The sequence below is a fragment of the Balaenoptera musculus genome, chromosome 3, assembly GCF_009873245.2.
Source record: "Balaenoptera musculus isolate JJ_BM4_2016_0621 chromosome 3, mBalMus1.pri.v3, whole genome shotgun sequence".
NCBI classification, from domain to species: domain Eukaryota; kingdom Metazoa; phylum Chordata; class Mammalia; order Artiodactyla; family Balaenopteridae; genus Balaenoptera; species Balaenoptera musculus.
The window spans coordinates 117,619,994-117,644,095 of NC_045787.1; the positions used below are offsets into that span (position 1 = coordinate 117,619,994).

Genomic DNA, 24,102 nt, shown 5'->3' on the forward strand with positions numbered 1-24,102 from the left:
CTTGAGTATGTTGGGGAAAGCCAGGGAGACGGGCAGGGGAAGCAGAAAGCCGAGGCTCCACCCTCATCTCTAAACTCTCCATTAACCAATTTAAAGGGTCTTAAAAGCTTCTCCAAGAGAGAGACATAGCAAAAAATGATTTCTGAGTCAACGCTAATGACTCCAATTACTGAATTTGTGCGTAGCTGTTCCCCGGCTTCTGGATGTTAGCCCAAGTCCGATAGCAGAGATGTGGTTGAGGACGGGGCGTGGGAGGGACTGAGGCCCAAACCCCCTAGGAACCGTCCAAATGTGAAAGACCACCCAGCATGGCCAGCTCAAAGCGGGGAGAATTTGAGGAGGGGAGTTGTCCACATTTCCCTCTCTGCTGCCCACCCTCCTCCCCAGCCTCTAGTGGTCTCGTCACACTTTTCCCAGCAACTTCCTCTCACTGCTGGAGCCCTAAGCTTCCTCCAGCTTGAGCGCCTCTCCTGCCCTCTGCTCCCTTTCCGGGGCTGCCCTGCACACTGGCCTCACCCCCACTGGTCCCCTCATGTGGCTTTCTCCCACAGATGGCTCCTTGGAAGCAGGGACTTTGTCTTTGGATTCCAGTATCCTCAGCACTTAGCACAAGGTCCCGTCGTGCAGGTAAGGGCTCAATACACACATTGGTTAAAGCTCCGGTTTTTAAGCTGTGCAGTGCACTAATCTCTCTGCAAAAAAAAAAAAAAAAAAAATTTCTGCGGTCAAATAAGTTTGGGAAACACTGCACTAGACGTCCCCTTCTTATAGATGCACGATGCACATCAGCATATTCAAGGTTCCAAGAAGTCCTGCAGTAAAGAACTTGGTTAACCCAATGCTTCCCTCACAGAGTCAGGCGCAGAGCCCGGCTCCCTGCAGATCGCCGATGAACCTTCCCGGGGCACCCTCTGTGTAAAGTGTCACTTCCTGCCTTCCCGTGGAGCTCCACTCGCCAGCCTCTTCCCCTCCTGTTGTCACTTGGGGTTCTCTGATTATGGGCTCCTCTGGCCATGCCTGGGGCAGAGGGGCAGTTCACACAGTCCGGGGACCCAGGGCCTTCTGTGTTGATGGCCAGATAGGGCTCTCCCTCCCTCTCCGTCGTTGTAAGTTAAGTGCTGATCCAATTCAGGGTACCAAATGTGGAGGGAGGATATTTTTAAGCTCTCCTTGTGGAGCAGGAAGGATGGAAGAGTCGTGAGAGAAATGCTGTCAAGGGGCCAAGAATCCTTGCTGTTCAGTCCCTACGGTCTCTGTACAGCCCCAGGGGATGGGCTTCCTCGCAGACCCTGGAACTGCTGTGCTTTTGCCATTAACGTTCCGTTATTAATGACTCATTGTCAGTGCCCTGAAAGGAAATGTGAGGGGAGGCTAGGGAGATGGCCTTTGTTAGCAGGGCCAGCCTGGGTCAGGATGACCCAAGGTTCGAGCCCTGAAGCCCTCAGCAATGAGCCCTTTGCGCAAGGCTCTGCTGCCTCAGTTTCCTCATCTGGAGATGCTGTTTTCAGGGAGCCCTGACACTGTGGAGGGAATGAGGCTGTTTGGTTCATTATATCTTCAGTGCTAATACAGGGCAGGGCACTTAGTAAATGTTCAGTAAATATTCATTCAGTGAATGAGTGAGTCCATGCATTGTCTTTTCTCCAGCGGACACCACCACCAAGCCTACCCAGCAACACAGGAGGTGCTTTAAAATATCTGTTGAATGTATGATTCTGTATACCCCTCCCCTGACTGCCATTCCTAGTGCTACTTCTGACCTGTAGTAATTGCTCAGCAAACATAAAATGTTTGTTGAATGAGCGTTTCTGATCGTGCCCCCGACCCCGGACCCATTATATTGTGCCCAGTACTCAGTAGGGACTGGAAAACACTGACCTATTTTCTAGGTACACACTATGTGCCAGGCTGAGCCTGTGCTAAAACTCCTCCCTCCCCTCCCCTGTGCTCTCTCCTCGTGTTGGAGATTTGGTTCTCTCCAGAGTCCCAAGAGTGGTAGTTGCCATCTCACTCATTTCAGTCAGAGGACAGGTAGGGTCAGTGAGCTGCCAAGCTGAAGTTGGGTGACAGACAAGGAGGCTTCCTGTCAATCTCAGAACTGCCCCCAGGCTCCGAGTGAGCACTGCATTGCACTCCTGGTGCTGGAGAACGGCTGACTATTGATAAAAAATGTCCCCCTGCGCTTTCCAAATTAAGACGACATTTAACTGAGTGCTCGCTGGCTCGCCAGCTCCTTCAGTCTCCCGGGGGACAGAGCCCATCTTGGTGGAAACAGTTCTGAGCACGTCCAGGGTCTCAGCTCTGACATCTCGGCTGATGTCAAGAAGTTTCTGTAACCTTTCTGTTCAGCACACTCGGTTCTGTCAGCATACACACCGTCTCACTCTCAGCCGGTTATCGGGGAAAGGGCTGGCATCAGCCTACTTGGAGGGGTCGCAACGTTCGGGTGAGAGCACTAACCCTCACGCACATACACCCCCGCCCTGATCAAAGGTCGGTTGCCTCAGAACAGGAACGGCTCTACCATGAGTTCTCCAGGTTCTGCGGGGAATAGAGGATCACAGTGGGCCTTAATCTTATTTAGGTCACAGACCCCTTTGAGAATCAGATGAAAGCACTGACTCCTTCCCATAGAAAAATGCACATCTTCCCAATTTTGCATGCAGTTCAGCAGGTTCTTAGATCCTAAAGCCCAACCAAGAACCCCAGGTTAAGAGCCCTTGATATATTAGAAAGAACATCATCCTGGATCTCAGATGCAGATGCTAGCACTGTCACAAGCCTGCCGTGTGGCTCTGGGCCAGTCAGCCCTTTCTGTCTTGCCATTTCCTTGGCTATAAAATGTTCAGACTCCTTGTGACTAAAGTTGCCCGTGTCTGTGGAGGTTTAGATAGTGACTGAGAGCGGTGCTGCTTATCTTTTTATAGGTCACATGTTCCTTTGCAAATCTGATAACTCCGTATCTTCTGCCTAGAAAAATGCCTGTACACAAAGTCTTGCCTGGCATTCAGGGGGCCCAAGATTTAGGACTTTTGAACTAGAGTGAGGCAGTGATCCAGTTGCGAGCCCTGGTTCCAGTTTCCCTAGGTCACCTCCTCTCCCCATCTCTTCTCTCCACCTCCCAACATCAGCTCTGCACTGAAAATCCACTAGTAATTGGGGGTCAGCACTGTCTACTCCAGTGCTGTGGTTTTCAGACTTTGTCTTCACATAATGGAACATTTTTTTTCTCTTTTCTAAGGAAGTCTTACCTGGAGCTCCAATATAGAGAAAAGGGACTCCTGTAGCATTTATTTACCCATTTATTCATTTATTCTTCCATTCAACAAGTATTCATCAAGTGTTGCCTTGTGCCAGGTACCAGGCTGGTCAGGTTGGAGACCCTACCTGCTTGGTGTCCCCCAGCCTCTTTCATTGACTTGGGGAACCCAACAGCTTGCAAATCACAGACCTTGTAAAGAGTTTACTCTGCCTCGGAGTGAGATGATCAGAGACCTAGAGACCCTGCTCCAGAAGCATTCCTGAAGCTCCTGAAGCATTCCTGGAGCTCCTGAAGCACTATGAGGGCCTCATTTTCCTCATCTGTAAAACGGGATAATGGAATAATGATGCCTCATTGCATTCCAAGTGTGGATGGTTTTCATTATCCCTAGTTGGGAGTATGATTGGCCCATTTCTGTGGACAGTGAACATGTGTACTGAGCTCCAGAAAAAGGGCAAAAGGACAGGCACAGAAAGGAATTTTTCCCTTTAGTATCCAAGAAAGCCCCACGTTACTGAGAAGCTGAATAGACTGCTTGGAAATTTCCAGGGAAATCATAAGGTTGAGCCTTGGGAAAATATTTGCTATTTTTTTCACTCCTTCCTCTCCTGGAAGGTTTGCTGCTGTCAGTGTCAATTTCATAGACCCGGTTCACACACTGTCCTCTAGGGCCTGAATTCACTGCTGTGACAGGAAGATTTACTCACGATTGGTGGGTCTGGAAAGATGACTTCTGTACCTGAAGGGCTGCTTGCTGGGAAAGGACAGGAGTCTGCAGACGCCTACTCTGCATCAGGTCAGTTCCAAGTCCCTCTCACTATGTGCTTGGAAGAGCAGAGATGTGAAGGCCTCAGTGGCTTTGGAAATGTTCTTTTCAACAGTGTTTCTTGCGGGGATCTCAGGCAAGTCTGCTACTGGCAAAAGCTCACCTATGGGGGCTTTTCCTTTCCTTTCCTTGGCTGGCAGTCTAGTGTCAAGGTCGAGGGCATGGGTTTTGGTGTTGGACAAGCCTAGTTCCAATTCCTGGCTCTGCCTCCTCTCTCTGCTTGATCTTGGGCAAGACCCTCAGCCTCTCCAAGTCTCATGGCCTTGTCTGTGAAATGGGGATAATAACACCTCTCCTCCCAGGGTTGTGGAGAAATGAAATTAAATCCTATTGTAAAGGCTTGTGCCTGGCTCGTGTTAATGCTCTATAGTCAGGCTTTTCTTAGCCTTAATTTTCCAGCTGAGAATCGGATTATTTGATAATGTAGCAGCAGCAGATGAGCAGGGGTAAAGAGTACCCATGTCCATCATTGCCTACCTAACACTGTGCACTCTCCCGTCCAGGCCCCACATGACCCTCTGGCCAGGGACTGGATGACAAAAGGAACCTTCACTCTTACTCTTCCATCCTCCCTCTCGACAGGTGCAAACAGGATAACGAGCCACTGCTTTTCCTTTATTAGTAGGTCAGAGAGCTTTGCCTGGTGCCCCAGGATCCAGCCCCCCACACCCTCCAGTGTGCACCCAGGCCATCCTTTCCTGCTTGTGACACTCCTTGGCATCTGTTCTGCAGGAGGATGAACCCTCTGTGCTCTTACATGTGTTTTGCCAGCAAACACTTATCTCAGCGGCCAACTGTCTTCCTCCTCCAAAAAATCCACAGGCAGAGCCAGCCCCTAACAAGGGGTTGCTTTGGTCAGCCCGCTGTTTGTCCTGGGGCTCCTGCCTCCTCTGTGGGGCAGCACTGGTCACCTTAAGTTCTCAGGCCACCTCTGGTCAGTGAGTTCAAAGATTAGAGAAACCACCTCCTGTCCCAGAATCCTCAGGGCCTGGGCTTCCTAACATCTCCCGGGGCCCCTGGTTCCTGGATCCACAGGCCCCTGCTGCTGCTGCCGCTGCTGGTCCTGCCCTCGGCCCCCTGCTTTCCGGCTCGGCCCCCAGGGCCTTCGGAGCCCGAGGCCCCGCTGGTGGCTAGGTCTAGACTCAGGGTCCTTCCGCAGACTGAGAGCCGCCGCAGCACCTCGGAGGCGGCCTCCACCGGCACGGCGGGGCGCTGCTCCAGCAGCATCTCCAGCAGTGAGCTCATCTCCGACAGGAAGGTGCTGGCCAGCCGCGTGCCCGTCGGGCTCAGCTCGGGCCCCGGCGCCTTGCCGAACGTCTGGAAGGTCCTGGGCTCCTCCGAGGTCGCAGCGTCCGGGGAGAACACGTTGTCACGGTAGTTGGTGGCGAGGGGCAAAGAGAGTCTTGCCATCCAGGCCGGGTCGGGGACGCTCAGCCGGTCCAAGGCCAGGCCTGCAGGGGGCGGAAGGGACGCGGTGAGGGCGGAGCCCATGGCGGGCGGGGGTGGGGTCGTGGGCAGGGCGGGGCGCCGGACAAAGGAGGAAAGGGAAATGGAGGGGACCGATGGGACGGCCGGAGGTGGGCGGGAAGGAAGAGGCCCTGACAGGGAAGCGCGCCGGGCAGGAAGGCAGCGACTGAGGTCCGCGCGTGAGCTGAGTGAGGACGCGGCAGGGGGAGGAGGAAGGCCTAGAATGAGAAATGGCCCGGTTCTAAAGCATCTCCTGGTCCGTAGGGGTGTTTCAGGTTTAGGTGACCTTCATCCATCCCTGTACAGCCAGGATTTTCACTCCCTCAGGACACCACTAGCTGAGGATGGGTGGCGGGGGATCCCCGTTTTTAGCCAATGCTGGAGTTCCTGGCTTGGTGCTGCCTTCGGTTCCTATTCATAATAATAGTGACCACTCATTAAGTACTTCTGTGCTAAGCAATTTACATAATTATCTCATTTAACCTCCACACAAACCTTTGAAGTCAAGAGTATTTTATGGATGAGGAAACTGAGGTTCCAAGAAGTTGTCACACAGCTACTAGGCAACCAAGCCCAGATTTGACCCCCAGGTCTGATGACTTGGAAGCCCCCTGTCACTGCACCACCCCACCCACTCTCTGAAGAGCTGGCCCTTCCTCCCCCTGGATGCTAGGTGGTTCTGGTTTCCCAGGCCTACTAAGGTCTGTACTGTTGCCTCCCGGCCCCATGCTCTCAACTCCTCAACCTTCCCCTCTCAAGCTGCAGGAAACCATGTGAAGGGGCTGGCTGCCTAAGAGCTGTCCCAGGAAAGGGCCGGGGCAGTGAAAAAGTGTCCCCCAGGCCCCAAATCCCACCATCACACTTCTCCTTTTCCCATCTCTTCAACAGAAAATCCTGTCTCAGAAAACTAGTCCCAGGCCCAATGATAGAGGCCAAGCCAGAGGGAAGAAAGTATAGGCCTTGTGGTTAAGAATGTGTGTCTTTAAAAAAAAAAAAGATACAACATCTTTAACATGTATTTAATATTTGCTTAAGGTAACCTGCTTTAAAATCTGTGCGTAGAATGAAAGACTGGAAGGGGACGCATCATAGTGTTAACTGAAATTACCCCGGACAGAAATGATTTATTCTCTTTTTGTTTATCTACATTTGTCTATATTAACCAACTATTACTTTTGTGATTTTGAAAAGTTATTCCAAAATACAGTAAATGCTGTTTCTATTGATAAATGAGTCTCGGCCTTGCCTTCACAGTGTGGGGCTGTGCAGGCTGTGAGGCAGGGTCAGGCCCCTTCCTGACTGGTCCAGCCCATCCCTGGGGCTTAGTGAACGTTTATTGAATGATTGAATGGACATAAATATTAACCCTGGACATTTGGGAAATGTAAACCTAAGTTCCCTGAGACTCTGAGGTAATAAGGTTAGAACTCTTTTGCTGTTACAGAATCAGGCTTTTCCTTGCACAAGGGTCAGAGAGCTTTGGAAGGAATGAAGCTTGGAATGAGAAAATCAGTGGAGTGTAGGAGAATGGCTGAAATGTGATGATGAATTCACTCCGCGGCAGGCGGGCACTGGGCAGACCTGGGTTTGATTTCCTAACTTTGCAGCTTATGAGCAGTGTGACCTTGAAAAACTTGCTCAACCTCTCTGAGCCTCCTTTTTCGCTCATAAAGTGGTGAAATAGTAGCAGTTATCTTGTCAGGTGGCTGTAAGCATTCAATGAGCTCATGCAATGGTCAGATATGGTCATCATCACATCCTCAGGTGGGGCTGTTAGCTGATGCAGCCAAGACCCCAGTGTCAGGCACATTCACCAGTAGCCCCATCACAGTCCAGACCTGTGAGCAGCGCAGGCACTTCTACCCCTGCTGCGCTCTTCGTCACACCGCTTGTTACCATCCCCCTGTGTTCTTTGCCCTCTGTGCTATGGGGAGGCAGGACCACATGGGAACGGAGCCCACAGGTTCCAGCGCAGAGCTGGTGCACAGAGATATAATGCAAGGCAGTGAGGTCATCTGAAATTTTCTAGTAGCCACATTTAAAAAGTAGAAAAGAAAAGAAAAGGTGAAATTAATTTGTAGAAGTATTTTTATATTTAATATCACCATTTTATCACATAATCAATATTAAAATTATTAATGAGATGTTTTACATTCTTTTTTCATACTAAGTCTTCAAAATCTGGAGCGTGTTTTATACTTCTATCACATCTCAATTGGTGCTAGCCATTTTCACATGTGGCCAGTGGCTACTCTATTGGACCTCACAGCTCTGCGTTCTAGACAATGCTGTCCTATAAAACTCTGTAGATTTGTGCTGTCCCAAGCAATATCCATTAGCCACACGTAGCTACTGAGCTCCGGAAATGTGGCTGATATGACTGAGGAACTGAATTTTTCATTTTACTTGATTTTAATAAGATTTCATTTTACTTAATTTTAATTTAGAGCCACACTGCCTGGGTTAATAACCATTGGCTGCACAACCTTGGGGAAATTATTAAACACCCTGGCCCCTCAGTTTTTTTCCTTTATGAAATGGGGATAACGAATAGTCCCTATCTCAGAAGATTTTCTCATGAGGCAATTAGAACAGGGACTAGCACACAGAAAGCACTCAATAAAAGTTAGCTATATATTTTTTTAACCAAGGCTGTCATGCCTTCAGCGCACAGAATATGTCCAGATGAGGAGCAGATTATTAACTACAGAAACAGAAAATCACAGCGTAGGTTGGACTTACTGTGTGTTACCTGAAGGGGGCTGACTGGTGCGGGGGCGGAGGGAGCTGGCAGATTCTTGAATTCTCAGGGTAAAAGCGTATTTAAAGACATCAAAGAAATGCAGATGAGTGGTTTAGGAGGTAAAGAGAGGTCCCCTGATGGTAGGTGGGCTCAGGATGGCTTCCCTTCAATCATTGAAGGTGACTCAGGGCAGGCTGTATTACCTCTCTGAGCCTCAGTTTGCTGATCTCTAAATTGGAGCTCATAATATCTACCTGAAAAGACTGTTTGGAAGCTTAACTGAGATAATGTGTATAAGATGCTTCCTTGGTACCTGGCACACACCGAGAACTCAGTAACTGTTCACTATTCTTATGATGATTTTTTTAAAATGAATAATCAAAGTAGAATCTGATCTTTAAACAAATGAAGATCTGAAGCTCCAGGGGAAGTAAAAAAAATGTTGCTGATAGTCTTCTCCAGAAATAGAATGGCTGTTTTCCTGCAGTGGATTGGAGCAGAACTCTGAAGCCTGGGCACAGGAGGGTACCGTGGGGGCAGAAGCGGGGTCGTGGTGACCCTGGGGAGTCCCTACCTGTGTAAGGGTCCAGCAGGTTCGACAGCTCTTCTTCTAGCAGCTGCTTCACAGAGAGGTCCTCCTCAGGGTCCAAGGGCCCTTCCTCCTGATCGGGTTCTGTCTGGCCACCAGCCCTGGCACCTGGGCCATCTGTGTCTGGGATTGCACTCCTGCAAAGGAAGCCGACCCAGTCCACGAGTGAGGAAATTCACACATAGATTCATTCATTCCTGCTCATGAATAGTCTTCTATTCATGCCAGCATTCATTCATCCACAGAAGGAAATGGGTCCACAGCCCAGCCTTCAGAGTCAGACCAACCTGGGTTACTTGATCCCAGCCCTCCTGCCTACTCTGAGTCTGCTTCTTCATCTGTAAAATGGGAGTAATAAATACCACCCACCTCATGGGGCATTATGGGGGTAAAATGAGGTGTTGCATGTAAAGAGCTTAGCACAGTGTTGTAAGCAGTCAGCAAACAGAAGTGACTATGAATGCCCTGGTATTACTCACCATTGTCCCTCCATTGCTTCTCATTACCTGGCATGGAATAGGAGTTTAGTAAACTTTGGGTGATCTAATGCAGTCATCCTTCCACCCCTCCATCCCTCTATCTGAGTATGAGCTCCAGTGAGGGCAGGGATATTTGTCTGTCTTATCCCCTGCTCTCTCACCAGTGCTCAGAATAGGACTTGGCACAGAGTAGGTGCTTAATAAATACTTTGTGGACTGAGTGACTGAATGTTCCTTCCTCCCTATTTGAGGCTAAATCCCAGACCAGAAGAGCAGGTCAATAGAGGATGCAGCTGAGGTGAGGCATCCAAAAGCTACTCAGAATCTACTATGGTGTCTCTTGCTGTCTCCCTGACCCCTCCCTCCCAAAGACCCTCCCTATCACCTGGGGGAGGCCAGTTCCTGGGACTACCTCAGCATGGTGGGGGCAGGCCTGGGGGTCCTTGCTGCTTTTTTTCTGTGGCCATTTCTGCTCCTTTGCAGGGGTAGCAAGTTTGCAAGTAATGGCAACAACTAATGTTTATTGAGCAATTACTCTGAGTCAGACATAAGCTTTGCAAGGTATATTTACCTTCTCATCAAACCTTTCACTTCTGTAAGGGGTTCTCTTGTTGTCCTCATTTTACAAATGAGAAAACCAAGATTTGTAAAGATTAGGTAGCTTGCCCAAGGTCCCCACAAATTAAGTAAGAATTCAAATCCAGACTGATATGACTCTGGAATGTGTGTGCTCACCCCTACTCTACACTATTGCTAGCTATGTTTGCAAAAAAAACGACAACAAAAAGACTGTAAGTTGTCACAGCAAGAGCACTGAACCGGAAGTCAGTGTCCTGAGAGCTGGTCCCAGCTTTGCCACTCACTGGCTGTTTGACCTTGAGCAAAGTCACTTTAAGGGGAAAGGACTTAGCATTGTTTGTGTACCTCCTATGTGCCAGGCACTGGGCCATGGGCTTAGAATGCATTGATCATTAAATCCTTACCCCATCACTACAAGGAAGTGCGGTGACCTCTGTTTCATGGATGAGAAACTGCGGCCCTGAGGCTTGATCTGACTTGCTCAAGTTTACATAGCTGGGTTTGATCAAACTACTTAGAGCCTCAGTTTCTCCATCTGTAGCAAGAGGGAGTTAAATTAGATGTACTCTTGAGGTCTCTTTAATTCTAGGACCGCCCAAGGGAACACACCCACACACCCACATCCTTAGCCAGGAGCGTTCATATTATGTTTAAGGGTCAAGAGAAACAGCTAAACGTTACAGATTTAAAGTTCATAGCCCAGCACCTCTGCAATCAGGGAACAGATAATCAGAGCCTCAGGGATGAAGTCACTTCCTTAGTGACTCGGGTCCTGTAAATACTATTAATACAGTTGCTCCAGGACCAGGATGCCTGGGTGGGGGGATGGATGCTGTTTGCTGCAGTCTCCCAGGGGAGCAGCGTCTGGGATGTGCTCACCCTTCCTCAAGGCACAGAGGCTGCAAGGGTGAGGGCAGGCTGGTGGGGGGCTTGAGAAGCCAGTGGGGGCTACGTGCAGCTTACCTGCTGCCGCCGGGCTTGGCCAAGTACTTATTTCCCCGGTGGTTTGGTTTGGGCTGGAATTGGCCCTGATGCAGCAAGGACAGCAGCTGGGAGATTTGCTACAAGACAGGAAAAATCTGTTGACTCCACACAATTCCGACCCAGCACACTTCCTCACCGGATGTTTCCCTCAATGCCGGCGCTTTCTTTTTATAGTCTTTCCTCCAGCTTCAGATGTTTGTGGATCGGATGGGGGATGGTGAACGGTGATGGTGACGGAGGCAGGGATGTATGCAGACAGGTTCCCTGCTTGGCCATGTGTCAACTACAAATTCCCGGGACCTGGGAGTCTGAGAGAGAGAATGAGGACCCTCTGGGCCTGTCCCCCAACTCTCATTCCCCCAGGAGACCTGCTCCTGGTGGAAGCTGTGGGACGGGGGTGAAAAGGGCATGTCCTGACTATAAATGTATTATAACCTCGATAAGGATTATTGTAAAGTGTTATTTCCCCCGCTTCAGTGATGTTCAAAGACTAAGCCATTGTTGGCGGGCCAGATGTAAGACTATGTTGTACAGAAGGCAGAAGGGTGTCTTTGAATCATTCGTTTATTCATCCTTTCATTCGCTCGACAAGTATTTAATGAGAGCTTGTTTGTGCCAGGCCGAGTGCTTGCTGGGGGGCTAAGAATGAGAACAAGGCCCAGTCTCTGCCCTCAGGGAGTTCCCAGTCTGCCAGGGAGGACAGTCAGGGGAGACGGGACACAGCAGCTGCTACGGGGGGTTGCACCAGGGATGAGAAAGGGTGGAGGTCAAGTGGAGCAGAGGAAGGCCCCTCACCCAGCTTGCAGCAAGGAGGGAGTTACGGGGTGGGGCTGTGGATACAGGGGGAAGTAATTCACTTATTTCAACAAATGTTTTCTGAGTTCATACTACATGCCAGGTGCCTCTGCTGAGACCTGGAGGTTCCACAGGGGCTTGGCAAGTGGAGAGAGGGTGAGGGCCATGGTGAGGGAGGAAGGGAGTTTCGGTCAGAAGGCGCTCAAGCTGAAAGGCCAGAGGAGACGGTGGCGTTTCAGAAAGGCTGGTGAATGGGGCAGGGGTGGGTGAGATGTCAGGGCCAGGCCCCACAGGCCCTTGTGAGGGAGAAGGCAACAGACCAAGTCAAGGTCGTTTCTAGCTTGTTGTGTGATGTTAGGCAGGTTTTTAGACAAACTCAGACCTCAGTTTCCTCATCTCTAAGGTGGATCTAAAAATACCACCCAGACTTCTTTACAGGGTTGTCAGGATTAATTAGGTGGTTTGAAAGTTTGAAATGCTCTGCAGAGTCGAGGGGTTTGGGTTGTTCCTCCTAGAAATGCTGCCTCTGCCTCCCTCCTGGGCCCAGCCCCCCTCTTCCCTGAGAGGGCCCCTCTGCCCTCTGGGCAGCTCAAGACAGAAAGTGCCAACCTTAGAGGAGAGTTGGAAGGGGAGGTGGCCAGGACTGGGGTTTCACTGTGATGTGGGAGGGTCACGGTTCCATTGCCTGCCTCAGGGAAGTTCCCACCTCCTGGCTCAGGCCCAGAAACCCTCCTACAAGCACCTGCCACCCTTTTTTCGGGTGATAGGTGATACTTCAGGGAAACTCCCTGAGTGCCAAACCCTAAGTTGTATGCTGTCATTCCACAGTTAAGAGTCCAGACTCTGGAGTCAGACTTGGGTTCAAGTCCTAAATCTGCCCCTGTTCCACTTCCCATCTGTGTGGCCTTGAGGAATTACTTAAGCATTCTGAGCCTCAGTTTCCTCAGCAATAAAAAAATAAAAGGGAATAATAATGAGACCCAGGTCATGTGTTGGTTGTGGCTATGAGGATTAAATGAGTGAAAGTCTATAAATTACTTAGTAATAGATCTTATGATAAGCACTTAATAACTGTCCAGTGGTATATAATCTTATGTCATTCTTCAGTAACCCAAGGAAAGAGATACCATTATACCCACTTTACAGATGTGGCACCTGAGGCTCACAGAGGCTACACAGCAATTAGAGGCAGGGTTGGACTTTGAAACGGGATCTGACTCCACTGTGGCACTGTGCTACTGGAAAGACAAGCATTAGGCAAGCTGCCTCTTACCCTCAACTTGATCCCAACTTGGTACCCTTCTCTCTTTCACCCCAGTGGGGTCACCCACAGGGCTTGCTATCTGCTGTCTCTGTTTGCCAACCACCAGCACAGTGTTTGGCACAAAGAGCTCATTCAATAAGCATTTGATGAATGCATGGGTGAATGAATGAATGAATGAACAAATGAATGAATGACTGGCTCTGGGCAACTTCTGGGGCTGCACAGAGCCCAGGGCAGGACTCCTGAGAGAGCAGCTGGGCCCTCTCGAGGTGGCTTCCTGGGGAAGGAGTGGGGGAAGGAAGCTGTGTCCTTGCTCCGCAGGAAACGTGAGCTGATAGCCTGGCTCATGACAGAAGTGTGCCTTGGGCGGGCAGCCTGGCACAGGGAAAATGATCTGGGGTTCAGAGGAGTTGATACAGGTGTGAGATCAGGCACCATCCCGGAAAAAGCTTTCCCAGGTGTGTCCAGTAAATCCTAGGTCATTGGACACAGCCATTCATCATCCCATTTAATTCTCAACCCCCTGGGAGGTAGATACAGCTAAATTTGGCATCACAATCCCCATTTTATAGATGAAGAAAATAAGGCTCAGATGTTAATGTTGCCCAGCTCCTAAAGTGGCTGTGCTGAAACTGGAACCTAGATCTGCCTAACTCCCAAGTTCCGAGGTTGTTTCCACTGTCCTATCCCATAGGCCTAGCTGGCAAGCTCTGGGGTCTCAGGCAGGTCAAATGCGCCCCTGAGCCTGGGGGCAGTGATGCGTATGCCGGCTTGCTTCACCCGGAGGTTGCCCAGATTAGATGAGGGCAGGTGAAATGGAGAAGAGCTTTGCAGAAATCATCATAATCATTTTCTGAGTGCTGACTACACGCCAGACGCTATTCTAGAGGCTTTAAGTACATTCACTTTATTATCTTCAAGCAAACTTGGGAGATGGGTGCTGTTAACTTGGGCAACTTCAACAGAAGAGCTGAGTGACTTCCCTGTGGTTCACAGCTTGGAAGAGGTGGAGCCAGAATTTGAACCTGGGCACCTTTGCTCCAAAGCTTGTACTCTTAATCACTACCTTTGCTATGTGTCTACTTGCACAAGGCACTCTAAGTAAGTGCTCATATAGGAATTAACTGACCAAATCCTTAGGACAATTCTGCAAGGCAGATGCTCTTACTGTCATCCCTATTTTATAGATAAGGAAACTAAGGCTCAGAGACAGTAAGTCATTTGTCCAGGATCACACAGCTAAATTCTGTTGACCCCAGAGCTGTGCCCTGAACCACTGCACCCAATGCATCCTAAAGTGCGTGGTGAGCCTGAGGAATGAATGTGAAGAATGTGAGGGTAATGGGGTCTGGTGCTGTTGCGGGCGGGTGAGGGGGTGGTGACAAGAGAGGGAGCTGCCCACACCGAGGTACCTGAACAGGAGGCGAATCCACAGTGAGCTCCTCTACGGGGTTCCGCTCCGCAAAGGCAGCCACAGACAGCCGGACCAGGCTCCGCAGGATCTGACGGGAGCCTGACTCTTTCTCAGGGGCTACTTTGCCATGGAGATTCCGCTGCCGCCTCAGGGTTGCAGAGGAGGCTGGGGGGCTCAGCGGGGCCTCCTTACTGCCCTGGTCCCCAGGCATCCTCCCTGTGGGGCTGCCCGCAACCTTCAGGGGCCTTGAGCGGGGCTGGCCCATCGCAGGTTGGGGCTCGGGAAGGTTCAGGTTCTCCCGGGAGGCATTCCTCTGCCTGGGATGGTTGAAAAGGAGGTTGACAGTGTCCTGCAGCACCTCTCGGCTCTCGGCCAGCGTTCCCTGGTTACCTTGGTTACGCAGAGTCCTGTACAGGGTCGGTGTGAGATGAAAGGGGGCCTGCAGGCAGGGGTCCCAGCCTGCTTCCATCATCGCTTCCTTGCCCACGTGCTTGGGGGGCTGCCCAGCTTCGCCAGGCTCATCCACCTGGCCCCTGAGCACAGGCACAAGGTGGATGTCCGCCTTCTGGATGTGTTTCTGTGGCCTTTTGGGCTGGTGACGGTAGGTGGACTCGGCCTCCCGACAGTTGTAGGCCCTGTTGTCCTTCTTCTCCGTCCGGCAAATGGACATAATCAGAGCCAAGATCAACCCGGAGATGGCCAGCAGTACGACCAGGCAAATCACTGTGAGTACCGATGTGCTCAGAGCCCCAGGCTCACGGGCTGAGTCCCTCAAGTGGTCCACACTGGTGACGAAGAAGACCCTCAACAGGGCTCGGGTCTGTAAGGAGGGGCTGCCTTGGTCTTCCACCACGATCTCCAGCTCCCACTCACTCCCAGTGAGGCTGCTGGCATTGGTGATGTTGATGAACAGCTGCCCCAGGTGGGGGCTGAGGACGAAGAGACCGGCTTCGTTCCCACTCTGAATGCTGTAGAGGAGCTCTCCATTTGCCCCCGAGTCTGCATCTCTTGCTACAATGGTCACCAAAAGGAATGGCCGGGAGCTGGGGGTGGCCTGTGGTGGCATGTCAGTGCCTGCTGGACCCACGCCATTGGGAGTTTCAATGGGCACCAGCAGGTGACCTGTGGAGGCATTTACAAGCACCGAGAGGCTGGCTTTCCCATCGCTGAGTATGGGGTGAATCACCTCTGGGACATTATCATTGGCATCCAGGAGGCTGACCCACACAGAGACACTGGATGCAAGCTGGGGCTGGCCCCTGTCCTCTGCGATCACCAGGAACTCAAAGCCGGCCATCTGTTCATAGTCCAGTGACCTCTGAGCGGTGACCTCGCCTGTGTCTGAGTCAATAGCTACCAAGTGAGAAACTGGGGAGTCCTGGATGTGGTATGAGATTTTCCCATTAACGCCCAGATCTGCATCATGGGCCTTGATGGTAATGAGGTGAAGAGAGGGTAGGTTGTTTTCCCGAGTGGAGACCTGGTACCTGCTTTTCTCAAACACAGGTGCGTTGTCGTTGGCATCACTGATCTGAATGCTGAGCTGTTTCTTGACTGATAAGGGCTGGGGTCCCTGGTCTTGGGCCAAAAGAGTGAGGGTATATTGCGGCCACTGCTCTCTGTCCAGCGTGGCATTGGTTAGCAGCATGTATGTGTTGCCATTGGTCCTTTTCAGCCTAAAGTGGCCCAGCTCTTGGCTCAGCCAACAGTGGACCAGACCATTGTTTCCTGAGTCTAGGTCTTTTGCCATGATGAGAGCAATGAAACTGTCCTTGGGAAGAGCTTCGGACACCAGTGATGGTTGGGAGGCCCATGTGATGTGGATGCTTGGGGTGTTGTCATTGACATCCAGAACCTTAATGAGAATTTTGCAGTGGGCTGGGATGGGATTGGGACCCAGGTCCCTTGCCTGGACGTCCACCTCGTAGGCAGGATTTTTCTCATAGTCTAGGGGTTGACGCAGAATCACCTGGCCTGTCTTGGCATCAATACTGAAGGTGTCCAGCACCTCTGGAGGCACATGCTTACTGAGGAAGTATTCCACCTCCCCGTTGGGGCCTTGATCAGGGTCTGTGGCAGTCAAGTTTATGAGGAGAGTACCAGGGGAAGCGTCTTCTTGGATTTCTAGTGCCAGCGAGCTCTCAGCAAACACAGGGCTATTGTCATTGGAATCCAGGACATTGACCTTGACCAAGCTGGTGCCTGACTTGGGGGGGTTCCCACTGTCATAGGCAGTTAACACCAGATCAAAAAATGAGTGGATTTCCCGGTCCAGCTCCTTCACCACCACGAGTTCTGCGTGTTTGGTCTCATCGGGCCCCACAATGACATCCAGGGCAAAATGCTCGCTGGGAGACAGGGTGTAGGAGTGCAGGGTGTTGGGGCCAGTGTCTGGGTCCAGAGCTCTGTCCAGGGGGATCCGGGTGCGCAGGGAGGCGCTCTCAGAGATTTCCAGCTCCTGCTCACCTTTGGGAAACCGTGGCTGGTGGTCATTGATGTCCAGCACCTGGATCTCCACGTGGATGAGAGCCAAATCCCCTGTGGCAAGCACGTCAAAGGAAACCAGGCAGGGATCCTGCTGCCGGCAAAGCTGCTCCCGGTCCAGCCGCCTCCCTGTGCTGAGCAGGCCATCCTTGGAGTCCACCTGGATGGGGAGCGCCTGAGGCAACTGCAAGACCTGGAAGGCAGCCCCTGCTCGCCCAGACCTCTCCTCCCGGCCCAGTTCCTGAGACAGCTTCCCTATCACTGTGCCGGACGGTACTTCCTCTGACACTTGATATTTCACAGTGAGAGTGGCGACCTCCTGACAATCCCCTGAAAGGAACAAGTAGCCACCTGGCCCCAAAAGTCCCAGCAGAAGTTGCAGAAGTCGCATCATGCTTACCGCCAGAGTGGGCTAGATCCAAAAACCGCTAGAGTTCTTCAAAGGCTGGGCAAGTCCTCCAGTGTTTCCTGGGGCGCTTGATTAGCCCTGGTCTCCTGCCCCCAGACCTGCTGGCACAGCCTCGTCCCATAATTAGTTGATGGAGCCAGCAGAATTCCCAGGCAAGGCCATCTTCATCAGAAGAGATTTGAGGGGTCCAAGGACCAATGAAGTAAAATTGTCCAGGGGCACTGTTGGTCCCCGTTAGCAAATGATGGACAAGAGCCGGTCCAGGAGGGACTTGACCCAGTAGAGCAGGATGTGGGGATCTGACTTCCAAACAGTTGCTAGGCTGGGGAAACAGAGAAGCAGCTTTTTCCTATGGAAACCCCACCTACAGGAAAAGGGAGGGCTATGAGTTTCTATGCCAATTAGAGAAAGAGAGTTTCCGTGAAGCTGAGTGGCCCGCCGCTGAGGAGGATGCGGCTGGGGACAGGCCGGATGGGAAGGTGCTGTCCATGCGGCAAGGCGGCCACTGAGGGGAGGGGAGCCCCTGCTGTGGCCAAGTGAGCAGAGAGCCTGAGCCCCTCCTGGGCAAGTCACACCCTGGCCTCTCTTCCCTTCCTTGTCTCTCTTTGTTTCCGTCATCTCCCGTTATTCTTCTCCCATCCCCCTTTTTCCCACACTTGTCTACCTCTCAGTCTTGACTCTGCCCTCATCACCCGTTTCTGTCTCATGGGAAGCAGCGCTGATTAAGAGAGTGGCCATCAGAGCCAAACTGCCTGGGTTCAAATCCTGACTCTGCAACTTCCCAGCTGGGTCATGTGGGACAAGTCACTCAACCTCTCTGGGCCTCATCTTAAGAGTGCAGATGGGAATAACAACAGTAGCCCTCTCAGCAGGAAATCGTGGGGATGAAATGAAACGTGCATGGAGAGCACGGAGTCATAGGCAATGACGTTGTTATTAGCGGTGGGTGGCGTGATCTGCCAGCTTGGCCTACCTTGTGGCTGCCTCTGGCTCTTGCACTGGCCCTGGGTCGGTCCCTGCCCACATGGACCCGTAAAGGTGCCCGTGTCCTTGGCTCCTGAAGCACAATGACCTCTCTGACCCGACGGTGTGGCCTCCCTCCCCCTTCCCTTCCGGCTCCCCAGCCTCCGGGCCCATTGTTCTCCACATCTGGTCCAGCCTGAGGCCCTGTGCGGGGGAATCCCCCAGCCTCCTGCTCCTTGGTCTTGGAGGTCTTTATACCTTTCCCTCTCCCACACCTTCCTCTCCCTTTCCCTCCCTTCCTCCAATTCTTCTCTTCCCACTGCTGTTCATGTCCAAGAGTCCCGTCACAGAGGTGAGGCCCAGGAGGGGGCCGAGTGGGCAGTTGGCTTGGGTGGCCTTGAGATGGCTTGCTGCTTCTCATTTCCTCCTGCATCCACTGCCCCCACCATTGTCCAGTCTTGCACTTTACCTTGAGGTTGAGTCCAGAGGTTTGTAAAGATTTTGAAGTGATGGGAGTTAAGGGCCAGCTTCCCCTCGATGGGTGTTGGCAGCTCAGTCCTTGGGGCTGGAGGTGCCTGTTGGGACACAAGTGACTCCAATCAGGCCCATTGGCCAAGGGGCTTGTGGCCATTAGGATGGGGCGACTAAGGACCTCTCTGGCCTAAGCCTCACCTTGCACCCCCCTTCCCCTCTGTATTCTCTTTTCCACACCCTATCCTTTCATATTCTACTCCTGGAGGTTTCCCAATAGCAAGGGGCCTGAATCCAATGGGGTGTTTCCTACAGTCTGGCTCTGAAGACAGACAGAACGCTCACTAGCTCGGAGACATGGCACAAGTCACGTAACCTCTTTGGGCCTCAGTTTCCTTCTCTGTAGAGCGTGGCTGTCACCCATCTCCCGAGTTTGTGGTAAGGATTTGATGAGATAATACAAGTGAGGGCTTGGTGCAATGCCTGGTACAGAGAAAGCACTCATTACATGGGACTAGTTTACCTTGTACTATTTGCCAGGCTTTATACCTCGAATGCAAATGGTAAAAATGGTCTTGCATTTGTCCCTTCACTTTTTTTCCTCTGCCTTCTTGGCCAGGAAGGCTCATTTCCCAGGGCTTCCTCAGCTCGGGCGAGGGCCCAGTGCTACCTGCCCTGCAAGGGGAACCAGCGTGGGCCCCAGGCCCTCTGGTGACAGTCAGCCTGCATGGCGGCCTCACTGTCTGGCCCTCACTCATCCTACTATGTGCAAGGCAGTGAGCAAGACAAAGTGACCCCCAAGGGGCTTGCAGTCTCAAGTCAGGGTGGGGAAAATGAAAGAAGTGGGTCCAGTGGATGGCTCCAGATTCAGGCTTAGGGATCAGGGGAGGCTCCTCCTGGAGGACCCTCCGACACACCCCGAAGGACAGGGAGGAGTGAGCCAGAGGGGGGCAGGTGCGAACAGGTGGCGGGAGCAGAATGGAAGAGGCTGGAGGTGGGCGAGCTGGCTCCTTGCAGCCCCACACGAGGGCCTGTGCGAGTGGGGAGGAGGAAGGTGGGCTGGGGATGTCAGCAGGGGCCGCCAGATGATGGAGGGCCTGGGACCCCGTGCTAAGGATTTGGACCTTGTCCTGAAGGCCATGGAGAGCTTTGGAAGGGGTCTGAGCAGACTGACGAGAACAGCAGCTACCTGCCAGGCCTTGTCCTGAGTGTTTTACCTGCATCGTCCCATGCCACCCTCACAACCAGGCCATCGGGGTGAAGAAGCTGAGCATGGAGGGTTGGGTAACTTGCCCAAGATCACGCACATTTGCCCTCCACAAAGCCCCTTCAACTGTACTCTGGGACATGGATTGAAAGGGAACAGAGAAGAGGGAAGGAAGAAGGCCAGCTGGGAGTAATGCAGGGGAGCTTTAGTGCAGGAAACTCTGGTGCTGAGAACGTTTCCAGAATGCCATCTGGTGGCCAAAGGCAGGAAAGCCACAGAGGCAGGGAGGTGGGTGGCTGGAGTTCACAAATGTCCACAGCTCCAGACCCGTGTTCCTGTGCTGCGTACAACACAATGGAAGGAGCTATACCCAGGTGACAATCATTTCACTTAGTGGGAAACCTAATGTGACCCAACGCCCACAGGAGGAATTATGGAATTCATGATTTTACATGTGTTAACATTTATATTTTGGAAAGGGCATTAATGTGTGTGTGTGTGTGTGTGTGCGTGTGTGTGTGTGTGGTGTGTGTATGTGTGTGTGTTGCCTTGACTGGGATTCGTGGACGTAAAAAATGGACTCACAGGTCAAGAAAAACTTTGAATTCGGATTTCGTAGGTGGTTTTTTTATCGTTCTCTGTTTTACTCACGTTGGGGGCAGGAAGCTAAGACAACCCTTTAAGAATCCAAAGTCGGCAAACCAGACCTTTTAAAGGCTATTACCTCTGGGAACGAGGTCCCCTTTTAGTAATATTTCCTCCTCCTTTCTGGCTACAGGGTCAGTTGATCTCTAGCCGCCACATATCAGGGGGTGAAGCTGGAGTTTATCTGGAGGGCCTTTATCATCCTGAGTTTTGAAAATAGGTTTGAAGGAGCAGAAGTCCTCTGAAATAGGTGGTCTGAAATAGCTGAGGACAGCCTCCCTAAGTCTGAAATATTTTTGAAAAGAGGGCAGGCTTGGGCTTGGTGCTTGGAGGCCTTGTTCACCACCAGCCTTGGGGTTGTTCACACTTGGGTCCATTGTTTGGGAGGGGTTGGGGAGTGAAGTGAGAAGGGTGGGGGTCAGAGGATCCCTGGTGTCCTGAGGAACCTTGAGGGGTCAGACCAGCAGGGTGGGACTCTTACCCTTGGGGGACTTGAAGACCAGTTGGAGGAAGGCGAAGGTCATGCCCCACCTATGAATGTTCTGCGGGGTTGGCTGCTCACCCCCAGGGCTCCCTGTGAATCTGCCCAGTCGCTGGCCATAGTCATCACCACCCACCAAGGCAGTGTTGATGAAGCTGGGAAGCTTCATCCTCAGGATCATTCTGGTTGGGGAGGTGACTGGACCACCTAAGGTCTGCCTCTTTTTTTCAGCAAGACCTTGTTGAAATTGAAGGCAGTCTAGCCAGGGCCATTGACTGGGAGACTCAAGTAGCTGTTCTGGGTCACCTGGTTCTGGCCTGCACTTTGTGATCTCTATTGGGACAGACCACAGATGTCCATTCCCACGCAATGGCACCTCTTTCTGGGCAAAGAGCAGAGAGAAGAATGCACTTTGCAGGGAGAAATTTGCCAAGAAATAAGACTTTTCAAGAAATGAAAAGGCTTTGTGTCTTGATTAAGAGTGGTATCTCTCAAAAGCGTCCACGTATCACGATCACTTGAAAAGCTTTTCAAAATACCAGGAACAGGGCAAGAAAATTCATACTTTTCTCTTTCCCAGCCTGCCAAAGAGAATTTTATAATTGCCAGCTCTATTACCCCCTCTCTGAAAATGCTTCATCTTTCAGATCATTTGGGACTGGATTGAGACAGTTGATTGGACTTTTTTTGCTGGCAAGAGAGGCCTAATTGATCTACATAATAAAAGGAAAAATAGATGAGGGGGTGGGGGATTGCTGAAGCTTGAGGATATTGTGGAGGGAGGTACCCTACAGAACAGCAGAGGCTGTGAAGAAAGTAGATTGAAGATAAGGACTTTCCAACAGATAGTTGTAAACTATGGATCACCTTCGTGGTTTTCAAGATAAATGCAAGAAAAGATTTATAATTTATTTTGTGCTTTAGTAACCACAACACGGCCCCCCAGACGGACCACATAAATTCTGAGTTGATAAGGGTTACACTTATGTCTCTCTCCCCAATCCTCAGAGGGGGAGAGGGCTACTTCCAGCATGTAGATTTCCGTTCTGATATACTGTAGGTCATTCTGCCACGCACCCGTTCTCCACCCCAACCTCACTGAGAACCACTGACATAGAACTTCTTAGAAGCACCAACAACCTTGTAAGGGCCGAACTCTACAGCCATCAGGCCTTTCTCACTGAGCGTCCTCCTGGTCCCCACCTCTCCCCTGTGCTTGTGTCAACGCTCAGCAGAAGCTCTGTGCACAGCTGGTTCTTCTTCCGTATTTCTGCAGGCTCTTCTGTCTGCTTCTCTGATTCCTCCTTTGGTTTGCCTTCCTTCTGACTCCCAGGTGTGGGCATGTCCACCAGCTAACTCTCTCCAGCCCTCTCTTCTACATAGGGTTATTAGCCCAGAAATCGTTTGCCAGATTTAACAAATAAAAATATACTGTGCCCCGTTAAATTTGAATTTCAGATAAACAATGAAAAATTTTTAGTATAAGTATTTTTATCTGGCAATCCTATCCAGAAGTAATGTATGATCTTACCACAAGTTCTTTTCTGTTTTCATTTTTCCTCTTCTTCTTTTTATTTTTAGAATTTTGGTTTACACAGTGAATTTAAAAATCTATCAGTAAACACAAAAATCAAACATATTGACTGGGAGCATCATCTGTGCATGAATATTCAGAGGCTGACTCTGTTGATTGGCCTTGTTATATATTCAGCATTTCTCGGTGACTCTAGGATGGAACTGTTCTCACACTGAAAGAACCACCCCAGAGAAAGCCTGGATCACACTCATTCATTAATTTATTCGGTCATCCAGTCACTCATTTATTTGGTGGAATTCAGCATGTTCTTCTCCATTTACAAGGTCAGTTTTTTTTGGCAAGGGAAGTAGTAAATAGCTAAAGCTGACCCACATTTTCCCTTCCCATTGGTTTGGTTTTCTTTCTTCACATAGAATCTAATCAGCCTAATTCTCACCTTGCTTCAGAAAGATTCTTGCAGGAAGGAAAATGAGTCCTGCCATCATTACATAAATTCTCATGGGGCTGCCCTTTATAAGTTTATGACAGCCAGGAGTTGAGCCTGGAGCTCCGAGAGAAACAGCCATGCACTGATTTATGATGGCAGCTGCTGCTAAATCTCACCCCTCTTTCCTTCTTACAGTGCCATGTTACCTTGGGGTTACAAAACTCTTTCCACTGTTATTCAGGGGAATATTAATAAAGTCCCAGGTTGCAAGTATAAACATGATCATTCTGTGCCTATTAGTGTAAATCAAATTTTACCTTTTGCATCAGAAGCACAGAAAACATTTTTATACTGTTAGCCACCGCAAGCCTTTCTAGGAGTCTGTTTTTATATAACCCTGGGATGACCTGAGGTATTGTTTGAGCTACGCTGACCAGGGAAGCTGGCCACACAGGTAGTCTGGCTATTTCTCCTTACAGACCTGAGCACTTTGCTTGAGCAAAGTGTAAACTTGATCTAAGCATAGCATTAGGGTTAATAATGTGGGCTCAGGACTCCAATTGCCTGGGCTCAAAGCCTGGCTTTGTAATTTCCTATCTGTGTGACAGTGGCAAGCCACTTAACTTCTCTGTGATCAGTCTCTTTAGCCTTAAAATAGGGATGACGATGATGGTAATATGTTACAGGGTTACTGTCAGGTTTAGGTTAGTCAATACAGAACATTTAGAGTGGGGCATGGGACTTGAGTAGCGCTCTAGTTGTTAATTATTTATAATTGCTTTTAGTGTAGTAGCTCTCAATTTTTTTTTGAGGATGAAGCCGCCGTTTTAAAGAAACACCGATTTTTCAGATTCCCAGGTGATAATGGTAAATTTTTTGAGATCTACAGAGTGAGCAAATACATAATGACAGGAGCCCAGCAGTGATACTTCTGTACTGGGGTGGGGCTCACCACTGTCCAGTCCTGTCCCAGAGGTGGGGCAGGGCTTCCACACTGCTGCCCCTCTATACGTCAAGGCTTGTTTCAGGGGTGCTTGTGACTGGTGGCCATTGAAAAGGAGGCTGTCCCCTCTGGG

General features: G+C 50.7%; 2 protein-coding genes across 6 annotated transcripts in view; one reads left to right on the forward strand and one right to left on the reverse strand.

The window, feature by feature from the left end:
* Positions 1-4,689: 4,689 nt before the first annotated feature.
* Positions 4,690-17,591, reverse strand: PCDH12 (protocadherin 12). Of its 3 annotated transcripts, XM_036845706.1 has the most exons (4): positions 14,401-17,591; positions 10,909-11,006; positions 8,873-9,024; positions 4,690-5,539 (listed from the first exon to the last, which is right to left on the reverse strand). In XM_036845706.1, the coding sequence occupies exons 1-4, from the start codon at positions 17,278-17,280 to the stop codon at positions 5,070-5,072; spliced, it is 3,600 nt and encodes a 1,199-aa protein (XP_036701601.1). In that variant the 5' UTR covers positions 17,281-17,591; the 3' UTR covers positions 4,690-5,069. The 3 variants fall into 3 exon arrangements, 2 of the variants coding, with proteins under 2 accessions (XP_036701601.1, XP_036701602.1); XR_005019197.1 differs by lacking the exon at positions 10,909-11,006 and having other exon boundaries at positions 5,452-5,539; XM_036845707.1 differs by lacking the exons at positions 4,690-5,539; positions 8,873-9,024 and having other exon boundaries at positions 10,918-11,237.
* Positions 5,409-24,102, forward strand: part of RNF14 (ring finger protein 14) — a 40,705-nt gene continuing 22,011 nt past the window's right edge. Inside the window, exon 1 of one of the 3 annotated variants that reach the window (XM_036845715.1) lies at positions 5,409-5,462. The gene's annotated coding sequence lies outside the window, so the exon portion shown is untranslated. The remainder of the gene's footprint in view (positions 5,463-24,102) is intronic. The other 2 variants (XM_036845718.1, XM_036845717.1) reach the window with 2 other exon arrangements.